At 44.8% G+C, this 10,731-nt stretch overlaps 1 protein-coding gene across 2 annotated transcripts; it reads right to left on the reverse strand.

Annotated features, from left to right (window-relative positions):
* Window positions 1-422: 422 nt before the first annotated feature.
* Window positions 423-9,103, reverse strand: KLF6 (Kruppel like factor 6). Of its 2 annotated transcripts, none has more exons than XM_048288420.1 (4): window positions 8,593-9,103; window positions 5,131-5,704; window positions 3,279-3,402; window positions 423-2,861 (listed from the first exon to the last, which is right to left on the reverse strand). In XM_048288420.1, the coding sequence occupies exons 1-4, from the start codon at window positions 8,692-8,694 to the stop codon at window positions 2,810-2,812; spliced, it is 852 nt and encodes a 283-aa protein (XP_048144377.1). In that variant the 5' UTR covers window positions 8,695-9,103; the 3' UTR covers window positions 423-2,809. The 2 variants fall into 2 exon arrangements, with proteins under 2 accessions (XP_048144377.1, XP_048144306.1); XM_048288349.1 differs by lacking the exon at window positions 8,593-9,103 and adding an exon at window positions 7,556-7,768.
* Window positions 9,104-10,731: the final 1,628 nt, after the last annotated feature.

Raw genomic sequence — 10,731 nt, forward strand, 5'->3', positions numbered from 1 at the left:
TGCTGATAAGAATTTCTTTTTATGTTATTCCAATAAAAAATACATTCATACAGAAATATAACAATCTTGCAAAAAACAATTTCAAATAAAATCTTGTAAAACAAAATTTTTACAAAAATCTTACAAAGAGATTCTTTAGATAACAGGGTGCTTCAAAAACAAAAAAAGAAATTTCACTAATAGAAACTTTTTCTTCTTAAATTTCAAGCAAAAATGTTTTATTTTTTTTTGTTTTTCAGCTTGATTGAGGCTCAGTTATCACCTGAACAAAATGTACTTGCTTATTAAGAAAATTACAGGCATTTGACATATGGCACACAGCCCCACCCCATCCACACAAGTCTGATGGTATTTCACAATTGAGACAAGCCAGTGCAAGTTTTTTTTTTGTTTGGGGTTGGTTTTTTGTTTGTTTGTTTTTGCTTTTCTTTTTTTTTTTTTTTTTTAATTTCTTGTTTATAAGAATTACGGCTAAGCCAAGGACAATGCAAACAAGGAGTTAAAAACACAACAAAACCCAATCGTAAATAGAAATCCATCTTCTGGAAAATTTTGTCTGTTTGGGGGAAGAAAAAAAAAGTGCATATTCAGGCAATTTAAACCAAAAACGAAATGAGAATGATTTAAGCCTGTGTGTTCCATAGAACCAGATCACTTGCATATACTTTTTTTAAACCACTTATCTACATACATTTCCAGGAAGATATACCAAAATATTAGCAGAGTAAGCAAGACTGATAATTAATAGTAAAAGAAACAGGTCACATGTTTCATTGCATCGACTGTAGTGAGCTGGTTTAAAAAAAACAAAACAAAACTGGTTTTGGACAGACTATACCTACTCTAGGAAAAAACAGTCTTTATTTTAGCTGAACTATGTAAAATTAGAGCTCAACCACCACAACGACTAGCTCACTTACAGGTCCTCCAGTAAGCTGGAAGGCCAAAACCCGAGTGTACTTCTTCTGCACACAGCTAATATTCTTTTAGCATGCCAATATTCGGTTCATATCATTCTTAAATGGCCACAGATACGCTATTCCAGACAACCTAATAACTACAAAACACAGCAGTCTGAGAAGGACTGAATGCCAACAAAGCCTTTAGCATACCATTAAGCTAAAGGTAAAGCCTCTAAAAATGCTAGATTTTAATTAACTGTATCTTTCATTTCTTTGTCTCCTTAATGACCGTATTGCGGGGGGGAAGGGAGAGCGGGAATATTTTGATGGGCTGTGGCATTTTCTAGCTATGTGTTCTAATTTTTTCCTTTTAAAAAAAATATTTATATATTATCTATATATATACACACATACACAGACTGTACACACAAATATACATACACAATTATTCTTCTGCCCACTTTTAAAAAAAAAAGTAATATAGTTTCTTTCTGTATGACCAACAGATAGCTAGATATATAGATGTGAAACTTGTGCCTTTTAAGCAAATACATCTTTTAATACTTCTGTATCTTTAATATGTATGAAAACTGGACATATTAAGTACAGTTGGGGTGTGTATATACACAGTTGTTGTGCAAGGTCAATATAAAAAAAGTCTCAAGGTGGCAGAACTGGTCAGGTATTCAATTGGCATATGCATTATACTGTAACACAGTCAAATTGTCTAAGTTAAACAAATACTGTACTGACATGAATGACTTTTCTCTATATTTGTCTTTGTGAAGGAGGACCCTGGAAGTAACCTTTTTTTCCCCTCATATTATACATTTGATACAGTACAATGCCAGGTGAAAAGAGAGCCTTAATAAAGCATGCATCACCCATACCCCTGTATAAGACCCCCTGCAAGAGAAGGTCACTTGCATAAGGCACCATTATTAAGGTCAACAGTGCATTAACAGCTAGAAAACCAGAAGTTAGTCCTCAAGGCATAAATAAGAGAAAAATTAGCTGCATGAGAAAAATCAGTTTCTAACCAATAGTGGTTTTATCCACCCAACAAAAAAATTATTCATGTTCCATACATTATGTAACATTAGACCAATTGTATTTTAGCTGCTCTTAACTGGAATCAAAACTGCAGTCCTGATTAAAGAATGGAAAAGCATATAGTTCCCCAGAACCATGCAATAACCTTTGTATTATAATGAAAAGTTATAGTTGTGTTACATTTGTAAATACACAGCTTATACAATGGATTACAAATGAGCTCTGTAGCAAGTAAAACAAGCTACTTGACACATTGCACGTTTAATAGCTGCACCAGACACCTAAAGCTCCTCTCACACAGGAACAGGGAGGTCCCCCATTTCCATTCTGGCATCCTGACTCTTTTTATTCCCCCCTTTCCCCTCTCAGGTTTTCCCTCTAAAAAGGTGCAGACACCCCTCCCCCCACCCCTTGGAAATGATTGGTGGTCGTCCCATCTCACAAGATATTCCTCACATACAAGACATTCAGACTATTTTTTTTCTCTTACAGTTATAAAACAACCACAAGAAAAAAAATGTGCCTCAGCATACAGTCATCAAGAGATCCTCATCGCATACAGTCGCCCAATCATTAACATTCTCAGTGCACATGCTCACGGCAAAGGCTTAGGAGCCACTCAGAAGGTTAGATACCAGTGTATGAGTCCAGGAAATCCCAAACATCACGCACCGCGGTTGCTATGCCGTTCTTACATGACTTATTAGCCCTCAAAAGACCTTCAAGGAAGTGAGGTCCTGGAGGCAACTGGGTAGGGTGCAAAATGGCATGCTTTGGCTGGAACACGCATCCCTCCGCTCAAGGCTCTTCAACCTTGACGCCTCTTAGCCCGCAGGATTCACCTCTTGACCCATTCAGAGGTGCCTCTTCATGTGAAGGGCCAGGTGGTCAGACCTGGAAAAACACCTGCAAGGCAAGAGTGAGGCTGTGCGTTAGCCCACGGCCGCCGGCACACGCAACGCGACACGCGGGGCTGAGGCACCTCCCCTTGCTCTGCTGCTCCAAAACACAGCTGGTGGAGGAGGGATTTGGCATTCCCAGGATACACAGGAGTACTCAAGGTGTCTCTGGGCACCCAGGAGCTCTGCAGATGGGTGGACTGTGGACTTCTCAACATTCATCTGCAAGATCAGGCTACAAACCACTTCCCAACGATCAGTAAAATGGAAGGGTTTTTCTAGTCTAAATATGCAGTAGTTCCTTAAAACTACCAGACACAGTTATGTTCCCAAATAATTCCTACACAAGCAAAAAGCAGCCTAGACTGGCTTTCCAACAAGCATTAAAAATAACTATTTAAAAGGGTGCATTTCAGTCACATACCTGTCACAGTGACTACATTTAAAAGGCTTGGCACCAGTGTGCTTTCTGAAGTGTCTGGTTAATTCATCACTTCTTGCAAAACGCCACTCACACCCTTCCCATGAACATCTGTAAGGCTTTTCCCCTACAAAGAAAGCAGATTACATGTTAGTCATGATTTTATTCAAAGACAGGTTCTATCATTTTCTATGTAAACCTCCTGCACTTCCCCAAAGACAGACAATTTTATTTAACCTATCTGAATGCTTCAGAACACGTAAGCATAGAAGGCTCACAAAATTCACCCACGATTCCTACTTATCTTGCTGCAACAGCACATCAAATAATCTCACTCTTATGAAAAACATTAATTAAAAAAAAAAGTGATTAAACAGGCTTCCAGGAAACAAAGGAATCCAGCCCTCTACCATTCCTGTTCATCCATAAATGGCAGGCTTACTCCCAAACAGGTACCATTCACCTCATAAAGGTGATTAAAGACAGCACAGCTAGGCTCCAAAATGCAATTAGGCTACTGTATTGCATCAAAGTCCTCTGTCACTCACTCATCTGCATAACATGCAACCTCCTTTCTGCTGAGCCACTTATTCTTGGAAAAGCCTGCATACCGCTTTGAATACTGCTATTTCAGCATTCAAGAAATACCACTTCCATTCACAGGAACGTTCTCAACCAGACAGCACCAGAACACCAGTTCTGCAATACTTCTGAGTCTGGCAGCTATTTATGTCTGCTCAACAACCACGGTTTCAGTGGAAGTTGTTTTTTTCTCTTGAAATAATCCTGTTTTATCTGACTTCTGCATGACAATGGGAGCATCCGAGCTTGCTCAGACTTCCCATAAAAGCCACAAAATGCTGAGCACGAGTGAAAATAGAATCTTCTCCTTGAATTCTCTTTCCCACATCTTAGGGGGAAAAAAAAAAACCAAAACAACCATCCATATAGGTGTTTGCATTGGTACACCAAGAACACCAAACCAGCTCCTCACATTAAGCCATGACTACTGAGCCAAGGCACAGCTCTATGCATCTAACTGCTGTCATAAAGAGATGTCAAATAATAGTGCTCAAACAAGCACATCAGCACGCTAGTTCAACCATAAAATATTTATAAAAGCCCTGAAGTGTCTATCTTCCTCACTTTCTTTCCCAATAATACACAGGATTGTTATTTTTAGTTCAGGTTTCATAACAATAAAATGCTGTTGCTCAGTAATTTGGCATCAAATTATACAGTAGATCACGCATTTTTAAGTCCAGTTGGGCAGATGTGTCAGAAGGACAACACCATACAGTGGGCTTTCCAAGATTTTTTGCTGATGACACACATTAAAGTGTTAAACGAGTTACAAATATAGCTATACTTAATATAATCAAGGCCTTGGTATGTCTGATAAAATAGACCCGATGTGGTCTGAAGCATAAAAACAAGTTCTTAAAGAGTATTTAGTGATCTGACCGATGTTTGCATATACATCCCTTTTTTTTAGTAAATAAAGTCATAGCTCACTTTTACTTTAGAAATAATCATCATGAAAGGCCTGGCACCTATTTTGGCTGGACCTTTGCTCCTGAAGACCACGTGCTGCTGCAGCTTCCCAACTACTGCCTGCTTAGACAAGTAGCTCCTATTTGCTATGACAGCAGTCTAATCCACCACCAACTGCCCTGGCTCATGAAGAGAATGAGGAAGTGATGTCGTCCATGCTGGTAAGCCTCTGCTACTATTACATCATCTCTCCAAACCTGGGCTACCACCCAGTGATTGAGTAATGCTGTGACACCACTACCACCACCAAGGGGTATCCCTACAGTAGCTTCCAGCTCTTAAGAAGCATAGGGTTACTAACCTGTATGAGTGCGCTGATGTGCTTTCAGATGTGAACTTTTGGTGTAAACTTTTCTGCAACCATTAAAATGACACCTGTGAACACGCCTTCTGCCATCTGGAGAGGTGTCACCATTGGAGGGTGTACCTTTTTCTGCAGTCTTTCCAGTGGTACCGGTACGGATTTTCCCCGGTGAATGCAACTCACCCGGCGTACAATTCCATATCTGGGAAGAAGGCTCCTTGCTCAGCTCAGGAGACGAAGGGGGAGTGGAAGTGACAGATGAACTCAAGTTTCCTGAACTGGCTAAAACATCACTTATAGGGTCAGAGGTAAACTTTGTCGTGGGTGAGAGCTCCTCAGAGCTGTCTGAAGATTCACTGCTCACATCAGAATTCAAACTGTTGGTCTCTAAGTTCTGACTAGCAAGATTGTCCTCTTTCGGGACACATGTGTTCTTCAGTTCAGATTCCTCCTTTTTCTCACGTGCCAGAATAATTTTGGTCCAGAGATCCTCCTGGCTATCAAATTTGATTTCAGATGCAGAAACATAACAGGGTTCACTCTGAAGATACCGTTCCAGCTCCAAACATGTCTACGTAAAAGAGAAGTAAGAATAAAGAGAAAAGTTACAGGCCTGCTTAAAAATAAACCAAATTATTTTACACTTCAAAAAGCATGCAGGAATGTAGTACGTTCGATTTGAGGTTTCTAGGTTCAAAACAAATTAAAGGCTCCTCAAGCTGTAACTAGGTGACTGTTACGATGAAAAGAAATCAGTTTTCGAGACCTGGGCAGGAGTTCAAACACACAGCTGAAGGTGCAAGTCAGCTTTGGTTTCCAAAATAGCATTCTAATGACTCAGTCAAATTATCATCACTCTCATCATAAAATCTGTGTTTTCAGTAGGCTGATGTTGAAAACGACCATAGAGAACCACAACATATAACCACGCTTCGCTCCTGCACCTTGACTAATTTCAAGTTGTTTTGTATCTCTCTCACACAATCATGAGGCTGAAAGGACCCAACCGAATACAATGTGCTCTGACACCCAGTAAAAACCCTAACTCTGCGTCAGAAAACAAAGCCACATTTCAGCAAGGCTGCGGAGCTGCCGGCCTGTCTTCTGGGAACATCAATGGAGCAGCAGACATCCTCCCATTTCCTGTGCATGAGAACACAGCACACTCGACTTTCAAAGAATGTCATTTCCAAGCGCACTGGCATGCACACCACATAACTCAAACTGCTCCCATGCATGTTCAGATGAACATGGAGAACTTCAACAACAGAGGAGAGGGGAGGAAAAAAGTTCCAGAATAGAAATGTACTGTTCTATAGGATGGGACACGGGAAATTACTCTGAGGTCCTGCTGGGAGTCCCACAATGAACAAGAACTTTATCTACTGGCCAAGAGTGCAACTGTATGAGTCATCTCTTTCTTTCACGAAATGCCAAAGGAGACTTCCTTTTAAAACCATGACTATCTGCCAAGAAAGTACTCTGCAAATGTACATGTAACAGTACATGGACAACTTACCCCCGACCACATTCCCCTCGACTCCATGAAACAAAACAAAACAAAAAACAAAACCACCCTAAATGGGTGAAACTGTGGGTTTCAATTTCAATTCACCCTGCTGACTTTCTAGCCATTTTCAGAGAGAAAAAAAAAAAAAAAAAAAAAAAAAAAAAAAAGTGAACTGTTATGGCAACAAGCTGATGTTTTGAGATTATTCTTTCCACTATAGGAAACGAGCCATATGGAAGCTTTACACAGAAAATGGACACACCAAGTTTCCAAATCAAACGCGACTTATTTTAGCTAGATCATATTTTCCAAGCCCGGTAGCAAAACCTGGTCCCAAATGCCACACATTCCCCTCACAGCCCCCTTCCATCTTCCCATGAGCAGAGCCGCCATGGGAGCAGCCTCTTTTCTCCCCCAGCACCGCTCCAGCAAACGGGGTCACATGCTCTGGTCAGGCTCGGAGTGTAGGGAAAAATTGGACAGAAAAATCAGAACCACAAACAACCCCCAAAACCAAACCCACTGTTGCACACGGTATTTATGTATCTGTCTGTAATTAGGGAACTGGGTTGCAATGCTGCTAAAAACAAAAAGGGTTTCTACAGAGACAGCACAATAGTGCTTTGGTTTTCCGTGAAAACAAGCAAAAAAAGCATTTATTAAGATCTTGTTAAACTTTCATATCCCCGGCTAATTTAAATTCCTCATTAGATAGATTAGTAATGGGGAGCAGAGTGAAGCTCTCCGAGTTTAAATGCCTCTGAAGGCTACTGGGAACGAGGGCTGGCGCTTCGCCAAGCGCCCGAATGCCTGAAGGAAACTACTTAGCTCCATTTCAATCACGTACTATGGAGCTGCCGCTCTGAAAGGGGAGCGGGGGGAGGGAGGAAAAAAAAAAAAGTCATTGCATACAATTAGTAGGCATGTGAAGGTTGTAACACTTTGCATTTCAACCTTCTGGGAAAGGCTCCTTCGGTCCTTCTGCAAAGGCAGCAGGTATCTGATCCGGTGGCCGGGCTGAGCAGCCCCCGCTGCGGAGCGAGCGGAGCGGCGGCCGCGCTGCCCCGAGCTCCGCACGGCTGTCAGACCCTGCCAGCCCGCTGCTTGCATCACAGTAAGGAGAGAAAGGGATTAAAAAAAAAAAAAAAAAAAAAAAAGGGAAAAAAAATATGTCCATTAAAGGGAAGGAGCCTCCGTTCTTCTCCCTTCCCGGCCAGGGCAATTAGCACAAGGGGATCGCTGTCATATGACTGACAACTCACGGGCTCGACAAAGCTCCCTGCGCTGGGAACAGCCACGCTCTATACATGTATTTACACATGCACATACACAGACATGTGTACCGACACTCCTGGAGGGCTTTTTCCCCATCTTCGCCAGGAACAAAAACAATAATAGTATAAATTTGCAGGAAAAAATTAAACAAAACAAAAAAACACTAACACCAGCAGGAAAAAAAAAAAAAAAAAAAAAGAAAGCACAAACCCACAGCACAGGGCGCAAAGCAGCCCTTGGCCAAGGCAGGGAGCTCGGATGACAAGACCCAGCTGTGGAGTCTGGACCTGGTACAAGCGCAAAACTTTTGCCAGGACTCGGTGTGGAGCGAGCGCCGGCTCCGCGCGGCTGCGGAGCGGAGCGGCCGCGGGCGCTGACAGCCCCCGGCAGCGCCGGCGGTAAACAACGAGAGACGGGGATGCGCAGCTCCTTCCATCCGCCTCGGGACTGTTCCCCCCAGACAGCCGTCTGCTCAAAGCCGAAACACCTGCTTCAAAACATCTCTACACATTTGTGCTGAATTCTCCCCAAACTCCTCGCTGACACTTGGGCTTGATTTTTTTTTCTTTTTTTTTTTTTTTTTTTCTTTCTTAAATCCGCTCATCCTTTATCCTTTAATACGGCTTTAAAAAAAAATCCCCGACAACAACAACAACATCGACATCCTCGTTTACCTGTTGCCAATATTCCTCCAGGGACGGCAAGGCTGAGAAGTAACCCGTGTCGTGCACAATCTGGAGTTCCTGGAAGATGCTGCACATTGGGAGAACATCCATGTCTCAAGTTGCAACAACAAAGTCAGTGCTGGTTACCAAAAATACAGATGCCTCCTTTATGTGCAGGGGTTGCGGGGTGTGTGCGGGGGGGTGTCAACCTCTGCTCTCAGTTTCCAAGCCCCCCCCCCCTTCCTCCAGAGATGAAAAAAAGAAAAAAAAAATAAAATTGTATATATAGAGAGATATATATTAATTCCTTGAGGAGCTCGGGGAGGAAAAAAGACCCAAAGTTTCATGCAAAGTTTAATCGCACAGCAGGGCAGGACGTCTCCCGGGGCGGGCGCGCGGCTGTCCCCCCTCCCGCGGCCGGCGGACCTGGCGCAGGAGCGGCCCCAATATTTGCAAACACGGCGCGGACTCTGCGAGCGGAGCCCCCCGCAAAACTTCCCTATTCAAAGCTCTGCCCGGCCGCGCCGCCGCCCCGCCCCCGCGCCCGCCCCCGCCCCGCGTGATCCCGGCGCGCCGCCCGCCGCCGCCGCCCAATCCCCGCCGCGCGCCCCGCGACCCGCGTGCCGATGACGTCAGGGCCGCCCAATCGCCGCGCCGCAGACATCGCGGCTCCTCCTGGCGTGACCGAGCCCGGCCGTGACGGCTCCCGCCATTGGCCCGATTCGAAATTCGCCCCCTCCTGATTGGCCGGCCCGGCGGCAGGCTATTTTTAGCAGGGTATATAAAGCGGGGAAGCAGCGGCTGCTTTTTTCCGAAGGGGCGGTGTGCGCGCGCGGGGCGGCCGCGCGGGGGAGGGGAGCGGCGGGCGCGCGGCGCTGCCGGCGTTGGCCGCGGGGGGCGCTGCGGGGCCGGGCCCGCTCTGCGGCCGAGCTGTCCCGTGTGACGGGGGCCGCCGTGAGCCCCGGGCCTCGGCGCGGTGTCCCAGCGCGTCCCGGCTGCCCGGGGGTAACCGGGACCCCGCCGTGGCTGTGCCGAGGTGCCCCGTCTGACCGGGGGTAACCGTGACCCCCCCCCCCCCACCCCCCCCCCCCCCGGGCCTGTGCGGGGGTAGCCGTGACTCCCCAGGCCTGTGCGGGGGTGCCTCGTCTCTCCAGGGGTAACCGTGACCCCTTCTCGGCCTGTGCAGGGGGTGTCCCGTGTGAGCAGGCTGACTGTGAGCTCCCCAAAGCACCTTCCCCGCGAGGCTGCAAAGCAACATCCACAGGCGCTGGGGCTGCCCTGGGTTGTGCTTTCCCGTGAGCAGGAGAGTTCGGATGTTCCTGTCCTTTGTGCCCGGAGGGACAGCTAAGGAGGCCTCAGTGACACCTTGGAAGGGGAGCTGGGTCTCAAAGCATCTGGACCCTGGATGATGGTCCTGGAGCTTCTCATGGAGAGTGATCTTTGCATGAATGGACACCACGGCGGATGCTCCTGGCCGGCACCATCCGACACTGCTTCTCCCAATTCCACCTGCACAGATAGCGTTGTTGTTGAGCATCAGCTTTTTTAAGATTAGACTTGTCAATGATAGGAATGCCTTAATACAATTTAAGAAACTGTGGTCATTAGTTTTCCAAAGGAGTGTCCAGTACATGGAACAAACAGTCCTAATGTGTTCTGGTTTGGTTTTCTAATTATTAAAGGACTTCTAATTTTCTGCTGATGTTTTCATCATAATCTCAGCTCTGTTCTTTTCATTTCCCCACTTTTCTCTGTATATGTTGCTGGTTACCTGCAAATGGTAACTGAAGTGTTTAATGTGTATTTCTTCTGCCTACTGTCTTCTGTAAGCTGGTGATTGCAGGTGTGAAAATGTCAGTCTAACTTTCCATCCCTGGGCCCCTCATAAACTATTAATATGGTGATTCCTTAAACAAACAGCTGGTGTTCGTGGTTGGTTTTCCTGTGTCTATGGAAAAAAAAAAATGTAAGGTCAAATAGAGCATTATTTTATGTTTAGAAAAACAAGGCGATGCTGAAAACACAAAACATCTAAATACAGATAATTATGCACACTTGGTTGAATCAGTAATTCTTTACTTGGTTTCACATGGCCAAACATGTAAATATATATCCAAAATTGCCTTGCAGGCAACAGATAGTGCAGGT

Source organism: Corvus hawaiiensis, chromosome 1, assembly GCF_020740725.1.
Source record: "Corvus hawaiiensis isolate bCorHaw1 chromosome 1, bCorHaw1.pri.cur, whole genome shotgun sequence".
In the NCBI taxonomy this organism is placed as follows: Eukaryota; Metazoa; Chordata; class Aves; order Passeriformes; family Corvidae; genus Corvus; species Corvus hawaiiensis.